Source organism: Rhinoraja longicauda, chromosome 15 (assembly GCF_053455715.1).
Source record: "Rhinoraja longicauda isolate Sanriku21f chromosome 15, sRhiLon1.1, whole genome shotgun sequence".
Classification (NCBI taxonomy): Eukaryota; Metazoa; Chordata; class Chondrichthyes; order Rajiformes; family Arhynchobatidae; genus Rhinoraja; species Rhinoraja longicauda.
In genome coordinates this window covers 49,141,005-49,165,492 of record NC_135967.1, presented here as the reverse complement: position 1 = coordinate 49,165,492, position 24,488 = coordinate 49,141,005, and the positions used below count along the sequence as shown (strand labels likewise).

General features: G+C 51.2%; 1 protein-coding gene across 1 annotated transcript in view; it reads left to right on the top strand.

Annotated features, from left to right (window-relative positions):
• The window catches only part of LOC144600301 (dedicator of cytokinesis protein 11-like), a 146,730-nt gene that overhangs the window by 36,571 nt on the left and 85,671 nt on the right, over positions 1 to 24,488 (top strand). Inside the window, exons 10-15 of the mRNA XM_078411868.1 lie at positions 658 to 741; positions 2,204 to 2,344; positions 5,831 to 6,037; positions 8,793 to 8,915; positions 12,803 to 12,885; positions 17,071 to 17,193. Coding sequence (XP_078267994.1) covers positions 658 to 741; positions 2,204 to 2,344; positions 5,831 to 6,037; positions 8,793 to 8,915; positions 12,803 to 12,885; positions 17,071 to 17,193 — 761 coding nt within the window. The remainder of the gene's footprint in view (positions 1 to 657; positions 742 to 2,203; positions 2,345 to 5,830; positions 6,038 to 8,792; positions 8,916 to 12,802; positions 12,886 to 17,070; positions 17,194 to 24,488) is intronic.

Here is a 24,488-nt window from a genome sequence, read left to right as displayed (position 1 = left end):
TGTCCCCAAACCCCTGACACCCTCGTCTGTAGGTAACGGGGGGGGGGGGGGGGGGTTATGTTCATTATTGTCACGTGTACCGAGGTACAGTGAACAGCTTTGTTTTGCATGCTAATGCAAAGAGAGTCGATAATACTCTCCATAAATAGACAATAGACAATAGGTGCAGGAGGAGGCCATTCGGCCCTTCGAGCCAGCACCACCATTCAATGTGATCATGGCTGATCATTCTCAATCAGTACCCCGTTCCTGCCTTCTCCCCATACCCCCTGACTCCGCTATCCTTAAGAGCTCTATCTAGCTCTCTCTTGAATGCATTCAGAGAATTGGCCTCCACTGCCTTCTGAGGCAGAGAATTCCACAGATTCACAACTCTCTGACTGAAAAAGTTTTTCCTCATCTCCGTTCTAAATGGCCTACCCCTTTTTCTTAAACTGTGACCCCTGGTTTTGGAATCCCCCAACATTGGGAACATGTTTCCTGCCTCTAACGTGGCCAACCCCTTAATAATCTTAGACGTTTTCGATAAGATCCCCTCTCATCCTTCTAAATACAATCAAGTGAAACTCCAGTACGATAGGTGTGGCACAGGGGAGATAGAGAGCAGTGGGGAAAGTTGCTAATGTTACCCTCTCTTCATTCCCTCTCTTTATCCAGTACGCCCGTGAATCAGATTACCACAACAAACTCAGCCGGAATGAAGGCAGATGTAAACTCTTTGCGATGGATGTGGAGGCACAGGTAGGATTGGCAGCATCGTGCTCGACTGTGTAAAGTACAGGCAGTTAACGTTCCCGCGTGATATTTGCATTCCCTTGAAACCTTGCGTTCCATCAAACGGGGAAAGTGGGGTTTGCATCTCGAGAGTATCAGACTCGCAATAAGTTATTTTTCCCTCACATGGATTGTCCAAAATAAACTTCATTTTTACAGCAATAAGTTTCTATTTGTTACTGAAAGCTAAGATGATAAAGGCCTCATGTTACATTGTTCAATAGAGTATTGCTTAGTTTATTGTTTATGCCACGTGTACTGAAAAGCTTTTGTTGCGTGCTAACCAGTCTGCGGAAAGACAATACATGATTGCAGTCGAGCCGTCCACAGGGTACAGACGCAGGATAAAGGCAGTAACGTGAATAACGTTTAGTGCAAGGTAAAGTCCAGTAAAGTCCAAACAAAGATAAAACGTCAAGTGTCAAAGGAAGTGATTGCTTGCCAATTTCAATGGCTTCCCATTGTGGAACTGACAGACTGGGTTGGTAAAAGACAATGGGAGTCAGATTACTGCTGGGAGGTTACATGGAAACAGTTTTTTTTTCTGAAACTTTTTTTTCCAAGACAGCATTTGTCTTGCTTGTGAATTTCCAAGGTAACATTTCAGTGGTTGCCTAGCTTCTGATTGAAATCGTTTTACAACCAATTTGGCCCCATAATACATACATTGTGTTTCCTAATTCAATAATTGGTTTATATTCGATTTGCAGTGTGGAAATGTGTAATACAGCAGAACAACGTGTGCAGATTCCACAGTACAGTGGAACTGCACCTCACTCTCCTCCATAGCTTTTTGTATTTATTGAATGAAACATTTTCACTCTCAGTTTGAGGCAGTTTCATTACTCTCCGGATTTATTTTGTTGGAGTTTTACATGCACGAATAAAGCTTATAGAATCATACAGCATGGAAACAGGCCCTTCAGCCCAACTTGCCCGTGCTGACCAATATGCCGCATCTACACTCGTCCCACCTGCCCATGTTTGCCCTCCATCCCCGGGACTGTCATATGTTGAAAGACTGGAGCGACTAGGCTTGTATACACTGGAATTTAGAAGGATGAGAGGGGATCTTATTGAAACGTATAAGATTATTAAGGGGTTGGACACGTTAGAGGCAGGAAACATGTTCCCAATGTTGGGGGAGTCCAGAACCAGGGGCCACAGTTTAAGAATAAGGTGTAGGCCATTTAGAACAGAGATGGCTTGTCACGTGACACCCTTGGCTTGGTACACGTACACGTGACAATAAACTAGAAACAAAATTAAACAGAGCTCCTGCCTTGTGAATGTCTGAGAACTGAAGGATAAGGAGGAATGCACCCAGAACAGAGCACAGCCAAGCCTTGGTGGGAATTACTTGTGCGATGTTGGTTAATCCACTTCTGACATCGGCTGTTAAAAACCACGCGCCAAATTTCTATTTCAGAAACTGGATTTTTCGGGCATTGAGCCAGAGGTGAGACCTCTGGAGGAACGGTTTGGCAAACGCTTTCTGGTCAAGTGCCACAACTTGAGCTTCGCTCTCCAAGGTGTGGTCAGTGAGCAGGGGGACGCAGCAACGACCAACGTGAGTTGTCATTGTCTTGGTCTGTTCACGTGTGACATCTTCAGTTGATCAAAAACGAATGATCTGTTAAAACAATTGATGAAAGTATGTGTGGTTGAACATTGCTCCCAATTAAATCAGCTGCACAAGTGAAAAGAACGAGTTTTATAGAACACACTGTTGCCACTTTCCAAAAACATTTCCACTGCCAATGAATTACTGTAGATGTTATGGAGGTAAAATAGTGCTTCATTTGTACAGTGAGATCCCACAGTTGGAAACGGCATGATCAGTTGGTTCTCCCACTTAATGGTGTGTGAAAGACTCTTCACAGCACAGTAGGAGGACTTGTGACATCATTCATGATCGAGGACACCCAAAGAGATGTTCTCATCTTCCCACCACCTTCCCCACCCTTTCCCCAACTTCTCGACAGGACTACAACCACAAATGAGCATTAAACGTTCATTTACAAGTTAGCACTGAGGCTGTGTACAGGGACAGCAGTGCTGGAATGAATCAGGAGGATCTCTGGAAAACATGGATAGACAACATCTCTAAATATCCCATCTCCGCTGAATATCTTCCCCTTATCCTAAATCTATGTCTTCCAGTTTTACCTACCTCTGATTTGGTGAGAAGTTCCTTGCATTCTACCCTGTAGTTTATTAAATGGTTTGTATCTCGATCATGTCCCCTGTTAACTTCCTCCACTCTGAGTAGATCAGACCGAGCCTCCAGTTGCATCTTGTCACCAAAATCTTCATCCCAGGTTACATCCCAGTGGATCTGCTCTGGATTGGATGAGTGAAGGTTTCATCCAGAACTGGGAGCACTGAAGAAGGGGCCCACTCGAAACGTCACCTATCCATGTTCTCCACAGATGCTGCCTGACCCGCTGAGTTACTCCAGCACTCTGTGAAACGTCACCGATCCATGTTCTCCACAGATGCTGCCTGACCCGCTGAGTTACTCCAGCACTCTGTGAAACGTCACCTATCCATGTTCTCCACAGATGCTGCCTGACCCGCTGAGTTACTCCAGCACTCTGTGAAACGTCATCTATCCATGTTCTCCACAGATGCTGCCTGACCCGCTGAGTTACTCCAGCACTGTGTCTTGGTTTCATCCAGGATGTTGGGTATCTACTGCCAGACTCCCACAAGGAGTCTCTGGGTATGAATGGAACAATTCTACTGTGTGCATTCATGGTGGAATGTAAGGAATGTGTGTATTGGCTGCAGAAGGCTGGATTGGTATCATTTCCACTCCCATTTCACTTTGTTTAGGGGGGCTACATAGAGTCAAGGAGTTGTACAGCATGTAAACAGGCCTTTCAGCCCATCTAGTCTGCATACTGGGCTACTCACATTTGCCTGCATTTGACTTCTAGACTCCTAAACCCTTCCTTTCCATTTATCTTTCCAAATGTCTCTTGGAAGTCTTACTGTATCCACATCTATAGCTTCCATTGGCTGCTCATTCCAGGCATGACCACTCCCTGAGTAAAGCTGTTGCCCCTGAGACCTCCCTTAAATCTCTCCCCTCTCATTAAGCTAGTGCCCTCTAGTTTTGGAATCCTCCTCCTTGGAAAATAAACCGAGAGTGTTCAACTCTGTGACTTGGAAACTTATTTCAGAATCATAGAGTATGAAAACAAGTCCTCTGGCCCTACTCATCCAAGGTGTCCATTCTAATCTAGTTCCATCTGCCTGTATTTCGCCCACACCCCTCGTTCCTACACCCCACACCCCTCGATCCAGAATCAGTGCCCCGTTCCTGCTTTCTCCCCATATCCCTTGATTCCACTAGCCCAAAGGGCTATATCCAACTCTCTCTTGAAAACATCCAGTGAATTGTCCTCCACTGCCTTCTGTGGCAGAGAATTCCACAGATTCACAACTCTGGGTGAAAAGGTTTTTTCCTCATCTCAGTCCTAAATTGCCGACCTCTTATTCTTAAACTGTGACCCCTGGTTCTTGACTCCCCCAACATTGGGAACATTTTTCCTGCATCTAGCCTGTCCAAGTCATTAAGAATTTCATGTTTCTATAAGATCCCCTCTCATCCTTCTAAATTCCAGTGAATACAAGCCCAGTCGACCCATTCTTTCATCATATGTCAGTCCCGCCATCCCGGGATTAACCTGGTGAACCTACGCTGCACTCCCTCAATAGCAATAATGTCCTTCATCAAATTAGGAGACCAAAACTGCACAGGATACAGCGTGGAAACATGCCCCTCAGCCCACCGAGTCCACGGAAACATGCCCCTCAGCCCACCGAGTCCATGGAAACATGCCCCTCAGCCCACCGAGTCCATGGAAACATGCCCCTCAGCCCACCGAGTCCATGGAAACATGCCCCTCAGCCCACCGAGTCCATGGAAACATGCCCCTCAGCCCACCGAGTCCATGGAAACATGCCCCTCAGCCCACCGAGTCCACGGAAACATGCCCCTCAGCCCACCGAGTCCACGGAAACATGCCCCTCAGCCCACCGAGTCCACGGAAACATGCCCCTCAGCCCACCGAGTCCACGCCGACCATCAATCATCCGTTGAATTGAATTGTGTACTTTAGTGTCACATAAGACAAATCGCGGTGAGATTCAGTGTTATCCCACTTTTTCATTCACTTCCTACAAACTGGGGGAAATTTACAGCCGATTAAGCTGCAAACTTGAACGTCCTTGGGATGTGGGATGAAACCGGAGCGCCCGGAGGAAACCCACGTGGTCACCGGGAGAGCATGCAAGCTTGTGACGGGTTGTTCCGTCATTGCTTGTGGTGGATGGTGCAGGGTGCTAGATAAATGTACAGTGGGCTCCTTGTGTTAAAAATGGTTTGTGTAAAATGGAATGCTTTGTTGTTTTGGCGGGGCCCATTATATGGGTGACCCCTGTGTAGCTGGGGTGTGCAACACCACGAACATGACTGTGACCGGTCACGGGGAGGTCTCGTCATCCCTCGTGCTGATGAAGCGGCCCACGTCCCCCTCATTGCCCCCCTCTCATTCCCCCTCTCTCATTGCCCCCTCATTGCCCCTCTCTCTCATTGATTCCCCCTCATTCCCCCCTCTCATTGCCCCCCTCTCATTCCCTCTCTCTCATTCCCTCTCTCTCATTCCCCCTCCCTCATTGCCCCCCTCTCATTGCCTCCTCTCATTCCCTCTCTCTCATTCCCCCCTCTCATTGCCCCTCTCTCATTCCCCCTCCCTCATTGCCCCCTTCTCATTCCCCCTCCCTCATTCCCCCTCCCTCATTGCCCCCCTCTCGTTGCCCCCCTCTCGTTGCCCCCCTCTCGTTGCCCCCCTCTCGTTGCCCCCTCTCGTTGCCCCCCTCTCGTTGCCCCCCTCTCGTTGCCCCCTCTCTCGTTGCCCCCTCTCTCGTTGCCCCCTCTCTCGTTGCCCCCTCTCGTCGCCCCCCTCTCGTCGCCCTCCTCTCGTTGCCCACCCTCTCACTGCCCCCCTCTCATTGCCCCTCTCTCTGTTCCCCGTGCCGGCCACAGCTGGAGCCTTTCTTCGTCACGTTTGCGCTGTTCGACACGAACAACAACTGCAAGATCTCCGAGGATTTCCACGTGGACCTGAACCCACCAGCTGTGCGCCAGATGTTGCCGGGCGTGGAGGAAGGGGCGGTGAACGGGAGGACAGGCGAGAGTCCCGGCAGACGGGCAAGGGCAGTGGACGAGGCACTGCTGCGCTACCCCAGAGAGGTACGTACCCCACACAGGGGGGGCTGGTACTGTGGGGGTGGGGGGGCTGGTACTGTGAGGGTCCGACACAGGGGGGCTGGTACTGAGGGTCCGACACACCCACACGGGGGGGGGGCTGGTACTGTGGGGGTCCGATACAGGGGGGGGCTGGTACTGTGAGGGTCCGACACACCCACACAGGGGGGGCTGGTACTGAGGGGGTCCGATACAGGGGGCTCTGATACAGTGGACGAGGCACTGCTGCGCTACCCCAGAGAGGTACGTCACCCACACAGGGGGGGCTGGTACTGAGGGTCCGATACAGGGGGGGGGCTGGTACTGTGGGGGTCCGACACAGGGGGGTCCTGATACTGAGGGGGTCCGACACAGGGGGGTCTGGTACTGTGGGGGTCTGATACAGGGGGCTCTGATACAGTGGACGAGGCACTGCTCCGCTACCCCAGAGAGGTACGTACCCCACACAGGGGGGGCTGGTACTGAGGGTCCGACACACCCACACAGGGGGGGCTGGTACTGAGGGTCCCACACAGGGGGGGTCTGGTACTGAGGGTCCGACACACCCACACGGGGGGGGGTCTGATGCCCATGACAGGGGTCTCTGATACAGTGGGGGTCCTCGGCATGATGGTGGGGGGGGGGGATCTTGGATACAGTGGGATTCAATGCTCCAACACGGGGAGGGCTCTGATACTGTGGGGGCAGATACCCCAGTACCGGGGTCTCTGATAGAATTGGGGGCTGATACCCCAGGACAGGGGGGGGGGGCTGATACCCCAGGACGGGGGGTCTCTCAGACAGTGACTGTTTGATACCACAGCCCAGGTGTCTCTGAGGGTCCAATACCCCACACAGGGGGTCTCTGATACAGTGATGGGCCAGCAGGGGGGGCCAATATCCCAACACAGGTGGGGTGGGGGGAGGGTGACATCTGACACACTGAGGGTCTATTACCCCAATACTGGGGTCTCAGAGTCTGACTCCCTATCACCAGGGGTCTACAATACAATCAGGGTTCGTTACCTAAAACAGGGGCTACCCGATAGTGAGGGGCTCCTCATTCCAAATCAGGGGTTCTCTGATGCACCCGAACACCGGGGCCTCTGACAAACAAGGGTCTCTCACTCTAAATGGGGGTGCCTGACATAGTGGGGGTCCGACTGCCCACCTCAGGGAGACTCGGACACAGTGAGCATCTGTTACCCCATATCAGGGGGTCCGTGACACTGTGGAGGGCCAGTACCACAGACAGGCGGTCCCTGACACAGTGGAGGGCCAGTATCGCAGACAGGGGGCCCTGACACAGTGGAGGGCCAGTATCGCAGACAGGGGGGCCCTGACACTGGAGGGCCAGTACCACAGACAGGTGGTACCTGACACAGTGGAGGGCCAGTATCGCAGACAGGGGCCCTGACACTGTGGAGGGCCATTATCGCAGACAGGGGGCCCTGACACTGTGGAGGGCCAGTACCACAGACAGGGGGCCCTGACACAGTGGAGGGCCAGTATCGCAGACAGGGGGGCCCTGACACTGGAGGGCCAGTACCACAGACAGGGGGCCCTGACACTGTGAAGGGCCAGTATCGCAGACAGGGGGGCCCTGACACTGTGGAGGGCCAGTATCGCAGACAGGGGGGCCCTGACACTGTGGAGGGCCAGTATCGCAGACAGGGGGGCCCTGACACTGTGGAGGGCCAGTATCGCAGACAGGGGGGCCCACACACTGTGGAGGGCCAGTATCGCAGACAGGGGGGCCCTGACACTGTGGAGGGCCAGTATCGCAGACAGGGGGCCCTGACACAGCCAGGTAACCAGTGGTCAACCAGTGGTTCCAGCTGATCTCCAACATCTCAGGACAGGGACCTCCTGAAGCAGGTTCTAACGTTGCCCTGTGCTGCGTGCAACAACCCTGAATGAATGGCGGACTGCCTCCACTTTGTGCCAGACATTGATCGATTGTCCTGGGTGCTGGTCATTGTCCAGGTCATTGTCCTGATCTTGGCCACAGAGGTCCTGAGCCAAGTTCTCATGGTGGCCTGTACTGTGTAGTGGACCTGAATGAATCAGTGGACTAGAGCTGGATTGCCTGTCCATTGGCCATTGTCCTGGCCATTTGCCCTGGTTATTGGCCATTTGCCTTGGTTATTGGCCATTGTCCTGGTTATTGGCCATTTCCCCTGGTTATTGGCCATTGTCCTGGTTATTGGCCATTTCCCCTGGTTATTGGCCATTGTCCTGGTTATTGGCCATTGTCCTGGTTATTGGCCATTGTCCTGGTTATTGGCCATTGTCCTGGCCATTGTCCTGGTTATTGGCCATTTCCCCTGGTTATTGGCCATTTCCCCTGGTTATTGGCCATTGTCCTGGTTATTGGCCATTGTCCTGGTTATTGGCCATTTGCCCTGGTTGTTGGCCATTGTCCTGGCCATTGTCCTGGTTATTGGCCATTGTCCTGGTTATTGGTCATTGTCCTGGCCATTTGCCCTGGTTATTGGCCATTGTCCTGGTTATTGGCCATTTGCCCTGGTTATTGGCCATTGTCCTGGTTATTGGCCATTTGCCCTGGTTATTGGCCATTTGCCCTGGTTATTGGCCATTTGCCCTGGTTATTGGCCATTGTCCTGTCTTGGCCACAGATGTCCTGAGCCAGGTTCTCATGGTGGCTTGTACTGTGTGTAATGAAGGTGAATGGATGGTGTACTAGCTGCCGCCTGTGCCAGCCATTGTGTATCACTGTGTGGTTGTGTGTTTACTGCAGGGGTTATTCTCCGTCACCGCCCCGCACCCAGATGTCTACCTGGTGGCCAGGGTGGAGAAGGTGCTGCAGGGTGGGATCGCGCAGTGTGTCGAGCCGTATGTTAAAAGTTCTGACACCAGCAAGGTATGTCCATGGTCTGGGGTTGCTGGCCACACATGAGCAGGGCACTGCCCTGGTTACATCATGCTCTGCTCCACACGTCACGGGCTCCAGCGGTCCACACCTCCAGGCAGGGATCGCATCCGCTTGCTGTGTTTTCTCTGGGACGGTGGAGGTTGAGGGGAGATTTAATGGAAATATATAAAGTTATGAGAGGCACAGACAGGGTAGACAGCCAGAACATTATTTCCAGGGTGGAAAAGATTCCAGACCAAGTGGACCCTTTGGGCCCAAACCTCTCCTGCATTGATGCAGCACCCTCTCCTCCCCCCTCCCCTCCCTCCTCTCCTCCCTCCCTACTCCCCCTCCCCTTCCCTTTCCCCCCCACTCGATCCCCCTCAAACCCCCCTTCTCCTCCCCCCTCCCTCCACCCCTTCCCTCCCTCCACCCCCTCCCTCCCTCCCTCCCCCCTCCCTCCCTAGGAGATAGATTGAAACTTTAAAAGTATAACACCGATTTCAATGAAACTTCTTCCATTAGCACCAAAGAGACGACGGTGAGTAAGGTGGGGCCTAACATCGTCGCGCTATCGTGCACCGTTTTGGCTGCAGTTCAGGAACAAACAAACAAACGAACGAGAGTTTTAGTATATAGATGTACTTCTTCAAAATACTCAGCTTGTTCATGAGGCAGGATTACCCAAACACAAAACCATGCTGACTAGGCCTTGCCCTTGCAAATGCAGAAAGGTCAAGCCTCTTGGTGTGTTCTCCAGTAACTTCCCCACCACTGACGTCAGGCTCAGCGCGCTGCAGTTCCCAGCCATGTTCCAGCCACCCTTCTTAAATAAAGTCACAGCAGTAGCCACCCTCCAGTCTCCCAGCACCTCTCCCATCGGCCAATGAAGGTGCAACCATCTCCCTGTCGGGGCCCAGTGATTCCTTTGCTGGCTTCTCACAATGTCCAGAGCCCAGTGGTGTGGTCACTCCCAGTGGTGTGGACACTCCCAGTGGTGTGCTCAGTCCCAGTGGTGTGGACACTCCCAGTGGTGTGGACACTCCCAGTGGTGTGATCACTCCCAGTGGTGTGGACATTCCCAGTGGTGTGGACATTCCCAGTGGTGTGGTCACTCCCAGTGGTGTGGTCACTCCCAGTGGTGTGGACATTCCCAGTGGTGTGGACAGTCCCAGTGGTGTGGACATTCCCAGTGGTGTGGACATTCCCAGTGGTGTGGACATTCCCAGTGGTGTGGACACTCCCAGTGGTGTGCTCAGTCCCAGTGGTGTGCTCAGTCCCAGTGGGGTGGACACTCCCAGTGGGGTGGACACTCCCAGTGGGGTGGACACTCCCAGTGGGGTGGACACTCCCAGTGGGGTGGACACTCCCAGTGGTGTGGACAGTCCCAGTGGCGTGTGGACAGTCCCAGTGGGTTGGACACTCCCAGTGGGGTAGACACTCCCAGTGGTGTGGACACTCCCAGTGGTGTGGACAGTCCCAGTGGCGTGTGGACAGTCCCAGTGGCGTGTGGACAGTCCCAGTGGCGTGTGGACACTCCCAGTGGCGTGTGGACACTCCCAGTGGTGTGGACACTCCCAGTGGTGTGGACACTCCCAGTGGTGTGGACAGTCCCAGTGGCGTGTGGACAGTCCCAGTGGCGTGTGGACAGTCCCAGTGGCGTGTGGACACTCCCAGTGGCGTGTGGACACTCCCAGTGGTGTGGACACTCCCAGTGGTGTGCTCAGTCCCAGTGGTGTGCTCAGTCCCAGTGGGGTGGACACTCCCATTGGGGTGGTCAGTCCCAGTGGGGTGGACACTCCCAGTGGGGTGGACACTCCCAGTGGGGTGGACACTCCCAGTGGGGTGGACACTCCCAGTGGGGTGGACACTCCCAGTGGGGTGGACAGTCCCAGTGGCGTGTGGACAGTCCCAGTGGCGTGTGGACAGTCCCAGTGGCGTGTGGACAGTCCCAGTGGCGTGTGGACAGTCCCAGTGGCGTGTGGACAGTCCCAGTGGTGAAGCAGGCTTCAAGTGTTGCTACAGGTTTTAGTTTGCCTGTAGGGTAAGGCTGCATTTAACAATTTAAATAGAGGTCTGACTCGCACATGCCGTGCCACAGCCGCCGGGTCACTGGCAGGGCACTGCCAGAGGCACAGCAGTAGAGCTGCTGCCTTACAGGGACCTGGGTTTGAAGCTGTGCCCGGGTGCTGTCTGTGTGGAGTTTGCACGTTCTCCCCGTGACCTGCGTGGGTTTTTCTCCGGGTGCTCCGGTTTCCTCCCACACTCCAATAACGCACAGGTCTGTGGGCTAATTGGCTTGGTATAAATGTAAATTGCCCCGAGTGTAGGATAGTGTTAATGTGTGGGGATCGCTGGTGTCTCTGAACTACAGTACACCCGAGTCGAGATGCTTCAGAAGATCTCTGGCACAAAGAAGGAAATGTTGTGTGAAAAGTCTAGAATTGAATTTGTTCCTTGATTGAAGGTTTTACATCTGTGATTATGTCCAGAACATATTTTTATAAATAATGCCTCAGTGCGATGAGAAAAGTAATGCATGTGATTCCACACCACCAGCTGAGTTACATCACCTTTATTTTCAGCATCGGCCAATGAAACATTGATGTTTCTGTGTGGGAAGCACAATAACACTCATTCATAAAAACATTCAACAGTCCCTTCAGCCCCACAATGTCTGTCCCGATCATCGCTTGTCTGCATGCACCTAAGCCATATCCCCCCATGCCCTGCATATCCATCTGTCTCTCTGCAGGCCTCTGCAATGCCACGATCTGCCTCCACTCCCAAATAAAACTTTCCCCGTACATCCCCTTTAAACTTGGCCCCTCGCACTTCAAAGCTGTTTCCATCCTGTCTACCCCATCTGTGGTTCCAATGTCATCTCCATGTCAGGTTCTGACTGTCTACCCCATCTGTGGTTGCAATGCCGGCTCCATGTCAGGTTCTGACTGTCTACCCCATCTGTGGTTGCAATGCCAGTTCCATGTCAGGGTGTCTTTGGTCCTTGGCTTTTGATTTTGTTTATAGATGCAGCGCAGAAACAGGCCCTTTGGCCCACCGAGTCCGCGCCGACCAGCGATCCCCTGTATACTAACCCTATCCTACACACCACCAGAGATCATTTATAGAAGCCACTTAACCTACAAACCTGTGCGTGGGAGGAAACCCACGCAGGTCACGGGGGAACGTACAAACTCCGTACAGACAGCACCCGTAGTCAGGATCAGACCCGAGTCTCCGGCGCTGTGAGGCAGCAACTCTACCGCTACACCACCGTGCTGTTAACGTACTGCACATAAATACAATCAAGTCAAACAAACATTGGCGAGTGAAGAGGCAGATACCGAGCGGAGAATATAGTTCTCAGCATCGTAGTGCATCAGTTCCACAGACAACGTCCAATGTCTGCAATGGGGTAGAGGTGAATCGGACAGAACCCTAGCTTATGGAAGGGCCGTTCAGAAGCCTGATCACAGAGGGGAAGGAGCAGTTCCTGAGTCTGGTGGTGCGCGCTCTCAAGCTTCTGTACCTTCTGCCGGTCGGGAGAGGGGAGGAGGAGGAATGGCTGGGGTAGGACAATGTTGGCAGCTTCTCTGAGGCAGCGTGGTGTAGATGGACATGATGTGGTGTGGGTGGAGATGGACATGTTGTGGTGTGGGTGTAGATGGGCATGATGATGTGTGGGTGTAGATGGACATGTGGTGTGGGTGTAGATGGGCATGTGGTGTGGGTGTAGATGGGCATGTTGTGGTGTAGATGGGCATGTTGTGGTATGGGTGTAGATGGGCATGTTGTGGTGTGGGTGTAGATGCTGATCAGCAGGGTGTAAGACGTTCCCCTGACCGTGTGACCTGTTGCCACCTTTGCTCTAACACTTTGCTCTCTATCTCTAGACGGTGCAGAAGGTTCTGAAAGCTGCCAGGCAGATCTGCAGCAGGCTGGGCGAGTACAAGATGGCCTTCGCTTGGGCAGCCAGGTCAGTGGTCCACAGGGACCCTCTGTCACCGACCACTGAAAGACTGGCTCTTTGTGCAGCAACCTGTCTGCACAAGAGAATGAATGCACCATGTCCGGGTACTCAGCAGGTCAGGCAGCATCTGGAGGGAGGGAAACAGTCATACAGCACGGAAACAGGCCCTTCGGCCCAACTTGCCCCTGCCGTACTGAGATACCCCATAGACACTAGTCGCATCCTGCCTGTGTCGGCCCATGTCCCTCTAAACCCTTCCTATCCATGTACCTGTCCAAACATCTATTGAATGGTGGCAGAGATGAGCTCTCAGCTCGATGAGCTTCCATTTGAATTCGGAGCAGAGCCAGGCTGGTGGAAAGTTGCCGATCTGAAGTTGTCCGTCATGTAAAACAGACCAATGTAAACACACCAATCCCAGGATGAAGCCAGGATTTACAAAACATTCGATCCTTTGACGTGTGGCTTGTGAAGACAATAGACAATAGGTGCAGGAGTAGGCCATTCAGCCCTTCGAGCCAGCACCGCCATTCAATGCGATCATGGCTGATCACTCTCAATCAGTACCCCGTTCCTGCCTTCTCCCCATACCCCCTCACTCCGCTATCCTTAAGAGCTCTATCCAGCTCTCTCTTGAAAGCATCCAACGAACTGGCCTCCACTGCCTTCTGAGGCAGAGAATTCCACACCTTCACCACTCTCTGACTGAAGAAGTTCTTCCTCATCTCCGTTCTAAATGGCCTACCCCTTATTCTTAAACTGTGGCCCCTTGTTCTGGACTCCCCCAACATTGGGAACATGTTTCCTGCCTCTAATGTGTCCAATCCCCTAATTATCTTATATGTTTCAATAAGATCCCCCCTCATCCTTCTAAATTCCAGTGTATACAAGCCCAATCGCTCCAGCCTTTCAACATACGACAGTCCCGCCATTCCGGGAATTAACCTAGTGAACCTACGCTGCACGCCCTCCATAGCAAGAATATCCTTCCTCAAATTTGGAGACCAAAACTGCACACAGTACTCCAGGTGCGGTCTCACCAGGGCCCGGTACAACTGTAGAAGGACCTCTTTGCTCCTATACTCAACTCCTCTTGTTATGAAGGCCAACATTCCATTGGCTTTCTTCACTGCCTGCTGTACCTGCGTGCTTCCTTTCATTGACTGATGCACTAGGACACCCAGATCTCGTTGAACTCCCCCTCCTCCTAACTTGACACCATTCAGATAATAATCTGCCTTTCTATTCTTACTTCCAAAGTGAATAACCTCACACTTATCTACATTAAACTGCATCTGCCATGTATCCGCCCACTCACACAACCTGTCCAAGTCACCCTGCAGCCTTATTGCATCTTCCTCACAATTCACACTACCCCCCAGCTTAGTATCATTTGCAAATTTGCTAATGGTACTTTTAATCCCTTCGTCTAAGTCATTAATGTATATTGTAAATAGCTGGGGTCCCAGCACCGAACCTTGCGGTACCCCACTGGTCACTGCCTGCCATTCCGAAAGGGCCCCATTTATCCCCACTCTTTGTTTTCTGTCTGTCAACCAATTTTCTATCCATGTCAGTACCCTACCCCCAATACCATGTGCCCTAATTTTGCCCACTAATCTCCTATGTGGGACCTTGTCGAAGGCTTTCTGAAAGTCGAGGTACACCACATCCACTGACTCTCCCCTGTCAATTTTCCTAGTTACATCCTCAAAAAATTGCAGTAGATTTGTCAAGCATGATTTCCCCTTCGTAAATCCATGCTGACTCGGAATGATCCTGTTACCGCTATCCAAATGCTCAGCAATTTCGTCTTTTATAATTGACTCCAGCATCTTCCCCACCACTGATGTCAGACTAACTGGTCTATAATTACCCGTTTTCTCTCTCCCTCCTTTCTTAAAAAGTGGGATAACATTTGCTATTCTCCAATCCACAGGAACTGATCCTGAATCTATAGAACATTGAAAAATGATCTCCAATGCTTCCACTATTTCTAGAGCCACCTCCTTAAGTACTCTGGGATGCAGACCATCAGGCCCTGGGGATTTATCAGCCTTCAGTCCCATCAGTCTACCCAAAACCATTTCCTGCCTAATGTGGATTTCCTTCAGTTCCTCCATCACCCTAGGTTCTCCGGCCCCTAGAACATTTGGGAGATTGTGTGTATCTTCCTCAGTGAAGACAGATCCAAAGTAACGGTTTAACTCGTCTGCCATTTCTTTGTTCCCCATAATAAATTCCCCTGTTTCTGTCTTCAAGGGACCCACATTTGCCTTGACTATTTTTTTCCTCTTCACGTACCTAAAAAAAACTTTTGCTATAGGACATTGGGTAACAGGATACTAAAGATCCATGGAGATTTCTACAGCACCATCACCAGTGCAGGAAGGTTTGCTGGGTATTGTGTTGTAGACTAACCCGACTGTCTCAACTAAAATCAACAAGTCTTAACCTACCTGATGTCCCGGTGGCTCCAACTCCCCCTCCCACTCCCACACTGACCTTCCTGTCCTGGGCCTCCTCCATGGCCAGAGTGAGGCCCAACACGAATTGGAGGAACAGCACCTCATATTTTGCTTGGGCAGCTTACACCCCAGCGGTATGAACACTGCCTTCTCCCAACTTCACATTGTCCCTTGCTTTCCCTCTCTCTCCATCCCCTCCCCCATCCCAGTTCTTCCACCAGTCTTGCTGTCCCCGACTACATTCTATCTCTGTCTCGCCCACTCCCCTCACATCAGTCTGAAGAAGGGTCTCGCCCCGAAACGTCACCCATTCCTTCTCTCCAGAGATGCTGCCTGACCCGCTGAGTTACTCCAGCATTTTGTGTCGACCTTCAACAAGTGTTGAGTAGTGATGGACAATAGGTGCAGGAGGAGGCCATTCGGCCCTTCGAGCCAGCACCGCCATTCAATGTGATCATGGCTGATTATTCTCAATCAGTACCCCGTTCCTGCCTTCTCCCCATACCCCCTGACTCCTCTATCCTTAAGAGCTCTATCTAGCTCTCTCTTGAATGCATTCAGAGAATTGGCCTCCACTGCCTTCTGAGGCAGAGAATTCCACAGATTCACAACTCTGACTGAAAAAGTTTTTCCTCATCTCCGTTCTAAATGGCCGACCCCTTATTCTTAAACTGTGGCCCCTTGTTCTGGAGTCCTCACACTCTTTGTTCAAACCAGGGTTGGGGTTGGGATTGTTTTATTATTGTCACCTGTATCGAATACAGTGGAAAACCTGTGCTCTTCCTGAATACAATCAAACCATACCCAAGTAAGACGGATAGAGAAAATAAACAGAGTGTAGAATATAATGTTACAGCTACAGAGAAAGTGCAGATTATAAAAAGTGTAACAGCCATCAGGAGGTAGATTGGGAGATTGGGACTACACCATATCATATGAGAGGTTCCTCTTAATAGCCTGATCACGGCGATGAAGAAATAGTTCCTAAATCTGCTGGTAGGTGTCAAGCCTTTGTAGCTTCTGCACAGAGAGGGGGGAGGAGGGAATGTCCAGGGTGTGAGTGGTCCTTGCTTATGTTGGCTGCTTTCCCAGGGCAGCTTGAAGTGTAGATGGCGTCCATGGTGGTGACTCTGGTCTGTGTGATGGACTGGTGTACATCCATGACTCTACAGTTCCTTGCCATCTTGGGCAGAGCTGTTGCCAAGCCAAACTATAACAACTCAACCCAAGATGTGTGGCATCTGTGGAAGTTGGGAAAAGCGATTGGAGATGTGCTGAATTCCCTCGGTTTTCTGAGGTTGGATTTGACTTTAAGAAAGAAGGAAAGACGGGTTTAAGGAAACCTTTTTACGTCTTTGAAACTTCACAAATCATTCACAGCCAAGTCTGAGGAAGGGTCCCGACCTGAAATGTCACCAATCCATCAGTTCATACGTCATAGAGCAGAATTAGGCCATTCGGCCCATCGAGTCTATCCGCCATTCAATCATCTCCCTCTCAACCCCATTCTCCTGCCTTCTCCCTATAACCTTACTAATCCAAGTCCATGTTCTCCAGGGATGCTGTCTGACCCACTGAGTTACTGCAGCACTCTGTGTCCTTCAAGGTTCACTTTGCAGTGCTTTCAGTGTTTCACTGCTGCAGGGTCTGATACTATCTTCAAATTAAATTTCTCTCTAAGTTAGATTTAAATAATTAACATTGTGTTTTCTCCCACTTCCAGACCGGTGTTTAAAGACTCTGAAGGCACTTTGGACACAAGTGGGAAATTCTCACCACTTTACAAGCAAGATAGCAGCAAGCTGTCCACTGAAGACTTACTGAAAATGCTGGCAGACTTCAAAAAGTGAGCCACATTGTTTTTTTCCCCACAATGTTAAAAAATCCCAGCCCCTCTCCACAGATGCTGCCTGGTCCACTGGGTTTCCCCAGTAGTTAGTGTTTTGCTCCAGCATCTGCAGTTCCTTGTGCCTTTGGTTTAGGCTTATCATTGTCACATGTGCCGCGGTACAGTGAAAAGCTTTGTTGGACATGCTGTCCAAACAGATCAGGTATACTAATAATTACAACCAGGTCAAACTCAAGTACAACAGGTGGAGCAAAGGGGAAGGTATCGAGTGCAGAATATAGTTCTCAGCATTGTAGCGCATCAGTTCCACAGACAAAGTCCAATGTCCGCAATGGGGTAGAGGTGAATCGGACAGGACCCTAGCTTATGGAAGGGACGTTCAGAAGCCTGATCACAGAGGGGAAGGAGCTGTTCCTGAGTCTTCAATTCACCAGGATATTTGCTGGGTGTCGGAGGTTATGGGGAGAAGGCAAGAGAATGGGGTTAAGAGGGAAATCAACCATGATTGAATGGTGGAGTAGGCTTGATGGGCCGAATGGCCTAAATCTTCTCCAATCACTTATGAACTTGGGAACAAATGTTTCAGATATGAAGCAAAGATGGATGTATCACAAAATGCTGGAGTAACTCAGCAGGTCAGGCAGCATCTGTGGAGAGAGGGTCATCTCCTAGATGCTGCCTGACCTACACGCAACAATGGAGAGTCTGGAGAACAGTAAATCCTGAAAGCCTTATCCAAGACTACTCCAGTGAAGCAAATGTAATTAAATCTGATTATGAACCTTGTGCCAATTATCCTGAACTCCTGCCCTCTGGTCTGTAATCCCACCCCTCCCCCCTTTCCTCTGTGTGTAAAGCAGCTTATTGACGTAAGATGAACTGCTTAATTTGTCTCCCACTTTCCCACGATGACTGCTGGGGCAGACTGAGGAGGGGGAGACATGATCACAGGTTTGAATGCTCACATTTCACGGGCCGTTGGTCCAAGCACGATGACACAACTACACGCTAACTACCCATGCCCCTCTGAGCTTGCTCGCCCTAAATCCAGGCCGCGCTCAGTGATATTCCCTTCCACAACGAGAGCTGTTGAAGACCCAGAACAGATTCCTGCAGCTGGTGATCTGGATTTTCTTTTCATCGGCATCCTGCCATTGCTAAATCGTGTTTTATCCAAACATTTGCCACTGAGTACTTGAACTCTAATCATCTCTGAAACCTTGGACTTCAGATCCAGCATGAAACCCTGACCTGCTTTCTTCCCACCAGTTTTGTTAACTCTTCGGAAGCCTTGGCATTGAGAGTCACAGAGTGATACAGTGTGGAAACAGGCCCTTCAGCCCAACTTGCCCACACCGGCCAACATGTCCCAGCTACACTAGTCATAGAGTGATACAGTGTGGAAACAGGCCCTTCGGCCCATCTTGCCCACACCGACCAACATGTCCCAGCTACACTAGTCATAGAGTGATACAGTGTGGAAACAGGCCCTTCAGCCCAACCTGCCCACACCGGCCAACATGTCCCAGCTACACTAGTCCCACCTGCCTGCGTTTGGCCCAAATCCCTCTCACACTATACTATCAATGTACCTGTCTAAATGTTTCTTAAATGTTGTGATAATGCCAGCATCAACTACCTCCTCTGGCACCTCGTTCCATACACCTGCCACCCTTTGTGTGAAACTCTTGAACCTATGTCCTCTGGTCCTCGATTCCACTACTCTGGGCAAGGGACTCTGTGCATTTACCCAAACTATTCCTCTCATGATTTTGTTATTTTCATAATACTTTAACACTTTTGCCTTGTTCTCTCTGACCTGTCCGGGAATGTTTATCCAGCTTCCGGTTCATGTTAAGTTTGCAAGGTTATTAACAGGGGCCCTGGGATTGTACAGGGGGAGATGTGAGCGAAGGGATGTGAGGGGGAGATGTGAGCGAGGTTATTAACAGGGGCCCTGGGATTGTAGAGGGGGAGATGTGAGCGAAGGGATGTGAGGGGGAGATGTGAGCGAGGTTATTAACAGGGGCCCTGGGATTGTAGAGGGGGAGATGTGAGCGAAGGAAATGAATCACGTGCGGACAGAGGGGATTAGTTTAACTTGGCATCATGTTGGGCATGGACATTGTTGGCATCATGTTGGGCATGGACATTGTTGGCATCATGTTGGGCATGGACATTGTTGGCATCATGTTGGGCATGGACATTGTTGGCATCATGTTGGGCATGGACATTGTTGGCTGAAGTACCTGTCCCTGAGCTGTACTGTTGTATGGTCTATGACAGTAGACAATAGGTGCAGGAGGAGGCCATTCAGCCCTTCGAGCCAGCACCACCATTCAATGTGATCATGGCTGATCATTCTCAATCAGTACCCCGTTCCTGCCTTCTCCCCATACCCCCTGACTCCGCTATCCTTAAGAGCTCTATCCAGCTCTCTCTTGAAAGCATCCAGAGAATTGGCCTCCACTGCCTTCTGAGGCAGAGAATTCCACACATTCACAACTCTCTGACTGAAAACGTTTTTCCTCATCTCAGTTCTAAAAGGCCTACCCCTTATTCTTAAACTGTGGCCCCTTGTTCTGAACTCCCCCAACATTGGGAACATGTTTCCTGCCTCTAACGTGTCCAACCCCTTAATAATCTTATACGTTTCGATAAGATCCCCTCTCATCCTTCTAAATTCCAGTGTACACAAGCCTAGTCGCTCCAGTCTTTCAACATATGACAGTCCTGCCATTCTGCCATAAAGGATTATGTCAATCATTCTGTCATCATCAACCTCGAGAGCCACAGATAGGGTAGACAGTCAGAACCTTGTTCCTGGGATGGAGATATCAAAGACTAGAAGGCATATCTTTAAGACAGAGGGGGCACGTTCTTTTACACAGACTGATGGTGTGCCTGGAGCACTTTGCTAGCGGTGGTGGCAGAGGCAGGTACGATACTCAGGTAGACACTGGACGTGCAGGGATTGGAGGGATACGGATCATGTACACAGTTTAGCTTGACATCTTGTTCAGAGCACGGACATTGTGGGCCAAGTGGCCTGTTCCTCTGCTGCACTGTTCTCTGATTACACCAGTTGTACTGAGGCCCTAACTTGACCTCGGGTACAGTGACTTGTTGTGTTCCCCGTGGTGCCCGGTTGGTCAGGTGGCTGCTGTGTTTATATCTAACGTTGGTGATGGTGTAAGTGTGGCCGTCGACCTTTGTTCAGCACTGACATCATTCACCTCTCCTCTTCCATCCAGTTGCTCAACACTGATAATCCTTCAGGACAGGCAGTGCCTGGCACAGCAGGTTGCGTTTATTGTTAGATCTTATTGTAAAGGTGCCACTAACAGGGCATAGTGAGGACTGCCTGAAGACAGGGGAGGAGGCTGTTCCAGAGTGTGGTGGTGCACACGTACAAACCTCTGTGCCTTCCACCCAACGGGAGCAGGGAGAAGAAGGAACAGCCGGGGTGGGAAACGTCTTTGATTATATCGGAGATGGAGTTGCCAGGATTCATGGGCCTGAGCTACTGGGAGAGGTTGGGCAGGCTAGGACTTTATTGCTTGGAGCTCAGGAGGATGAGAGGTGATCTTGGCAGAGATGCACAAAATCACGAGGGGAATAGATGGGGTGAATGATAGTCTTTTACCCAGAGTAGGGAATCAAGAACATGAGGATGTAGGTGTAAGAGGGGAAAGATTGAACAAGTTGCTATATTGGACTGGACACAAGATGCTGGAGGAACTCAGCAGGATCTCTGAAGGAAAAACCCTTTTCTCCACAGATGCTGCCTGACCTGCTCAGTTACTCCAGCACTTTGTGTCTATTTTGGTATAAACCAGCATCTGCAGTTCCTTTCTAATATATTGGGCAAGTCCCATTTGCTTGCATTTGGTCCTTTTCCCCATTAAACTATTCTTACTCACACACACCGATCAGCCAAAGCATTATGACCTGATGAGCCAAAACATTACGCCCACCTGCCTAATATGCTGTTGGTCCTCCGTGTGCAGCCCCATACGCAGCAGGGTGCGATACACTGTGTATTGTGACACATTCCTCCCGTGACCACCATTAACATTTTCTGTGACTTGTGCCACAGTCGACCTTCTGTCGGTTCGGACCAGACGGGATAGCCTTCGTTGCCCTCGAGCATCGATGAGCCTTGGGCGCCCAACACCCTGCCTGTCGCCGGTTTGTGGTTTGTCCCTCCTCGGACCACTGTCGGTCGGTACTCACCACTGCTGACCGGGAGCACCCCACAAGCCTTGCCGTTTCACAGATGCTCTGACCCAGTCGTCTGGCCATAACAATTTGGCCCTTGTCAAAATCGCTCAGGTCTTTACTCCTGCCCATTTCTCCTGCATCCAACACGTCAACTTCAAGAACTGACTGTTCACTTGCTGCCTAATATATCCCACCCCTTGACAAGTGCCATTGTAACAAGATAATCAATGTTATTCACTTCGCCTGTCAGTGGTCATAATGTTTTGGCCGATCGGTGTATCTGTCCAAGTGTCTTTTGAAAGCCATTAATATGTTTGCTTCCTCTGGTATTGAGCAATACAAGTAGAGGGAGAAATATTAATCTCAACATTAATCTCAATAACCTACACGCTGAGAAATGTGTCTATAATAATAATAATAATATATTTATTTTATATAGCGCCTTAACACATGCACAAAGCGCTTTACAAATACAATTAACATAGAAACAAACAGACAAACAGACAAACTATCCTGACGGAAAAGCGGCGAATACACAACGCCAGCGTCCTCTCACGTCAGGGTCCAGCAGTAGACATTAAAGAACACAAGACACACAGATACAATTTTTTACACAAAACAGCCATCACAGTGATTGCTCTAGGCATACCCTCACTGTGATGGAAGGCAAAGTCTTATCTCCTCCTCGTTCTTCTCCCGTGGCGCCACGAGGCGATCGAGGCTCCCAACCCCTTGAAGCCCCCACCGGGCGATGGAAAGTCCCAGGGCCGAGCCGAGCACGCCGATGAAAGTCCTGAGCCCCCACCGGGCGATGGAAAGTGCTGCGGCCGAGCCACGCAGGGCGATGAAAGTCCTGAGCCCCCACCGGGCGATGTAAAGTCCTGCGGCCGGGCCACGCAGGGTGATGAAGGGCCTGCGGGCGGGTTGATCGTGCCTCGTGCTTCGGGACGGTCGAAGCTGCTACGGCTGGAGCTCCCAAAAGCCGGTCGCCAGCCAGGGACCTGCGAGCTCCCGATGTTGCGGTCTGCAGGGCCCACGGCCGAAGCCTCCGAGATGGTAAGTCCAGGCCCTGCGACCGGAGTCTTCGAGGTCGATCCCAGCTGGAGGCCGCCGACTCCACGATGTTAGGCCGTAGCGCGAACGGAGATACGACACGGTAAAGGTCGCATCTCCGTTGAGGAGGAGATTTAAAAAAAGGTTTCCCCCAACCCCCCCACCACCCCCCTACATACACAGAATTAAAAATAAAACAAAACGTACATTTAACATCAACAATGACAAAAAAACACAAAATAAAAACGGAGAGACTGCCGGTGAGCCACAGCTGCAGAACACAGCCACGCCCCGATATGGCACGTGATATGTCGTGGTGTTCAGGGAACGACCCTGACACCATTCTGTGTCTTCGGTTCCTTGTTGGGTGTTCAATGCTCACACTATCTTGTAGAGTCATAGAGTGATACAGTGTGGAATCAGGCCCACACCGGCCAACATGTCCCAGCTACACTAGTCCCACCTGCCTGCACTTGGTCCATATCCCTCCAAACCTGTCCTGTCCACCGCCCACCGCCCCTCCCCCCCACCAACTCACCACTGCAAACCCCCCGGTTATAGGGGTGCTCCACACTGAACCCCCGGAACCACGTTATAGAGTGATACAGTGTGGAATCAGGCCCTTCAGCCCAACCTGCCCACACCGGCCAACATGTCCCAGCTACACTAGTCCCACCTGCCTGCGTTTGGCCCATATCCCTCCAAACCTGTCCTATCCATGTACCTGTCTAAATGTTTCTTAAACGTTGGGATAGTCCCAGCCTCAACTACCTCCTCTGGCAGCTTGTTCCATACACCCAACACCCTCTGTGTGAAAAGGTTACCCCTCAGATTCCTATTAAATCTTTTCCCTTCACTTTGAGCCTATGTCCTCTGGTCCTCAATTCCCCTACTCTGGGCAAGAGACTTTGCATCTACCCGATCTATTCCTCTCATGATTTTGTACACCTCTTTAAGATCCCCCCTCATCATCCTGCACTCCATGGAATAGAGACCCAGCCTGCTCAACCTCTCCCTATAGCTCACACCCTCTGAGGTTTCAGTTTAAGTTTAATATTGTCACGCCTATCAAAATGTTTTGTGTTGTCGACTATCGTATCAGATCAGACAATACCATATGTAAATATAGTCAGGCCAAACTCAAACACAATAGGTAGAGCAAAGGGGCAGATACAGAGTGCAGAATATAGTTCTCAGCATTGTAGCGCATCAGTTCCACAGACAAAATCCAATGTCCGCAATGGGGTAGAGGTGAATCGGACAGAACCCTAGCTTATGGGAGGGCCGTTCAGAAGCCTGATCACAGAGGGGAAGGAGCTGTTCCTGAGTCTGGTGGTGCGCGCTCTCAAGCTTCTGTACCTTCTGCCGGTCGGGAGAGGGGAGGAGGAGGAATGGCTGGGGTGGAAGAAGCCTTTGTTTATGTTGGAGATGGAGTCAGTGGTGGGGAGATGGTCTGTGTGATGGATCTGGATTCATCCTCGGCTCGCTGTCATTGCTTGTGTTGTTGGGCCGAGCTGCTCCCAGGCCGAGCTGCTCCCAGGCCGAGCTGTGCTGCAGGCCGAGCTGTGCTGCAGGCCGAGCTGCTCCCAGGCCGAGCTGCTCCCAGGCCGAGCTGCTCCCAGGCCGAGCTGCTCCCAGGCCGAGCTGCTCCCAGGCCGAGCTGTGCTGCAGGCCGAGCTGCTCCCAGGCCGAGCTGTGCTGCAGGCCGACAGTGTGCTTTTGTGGAGCATTTGTAGAGGTTTGTAGCAGTCGTTGAAGACGTTGAATATCCTCTGTCTCCTGAGGCAGGGAGAGCTGAGGTAATTGCAGCTTTGCATTGCTAACTATCAGCCTGCAAGGTATCACACAGTGCTGGAGTAACTCAGCGGGTCAGGCAGCATCTGTGGAGAACATGGATAGGTGACGTTTCACAGAGTGCTGGAGTAACTCAGCGGGTCAGGCAGCATCTGTGGAGAACATGGATAGGTGACGTTTCACAGAGTGCTGGAGTAACTCAGCGGGTCAGGCAGCATCTG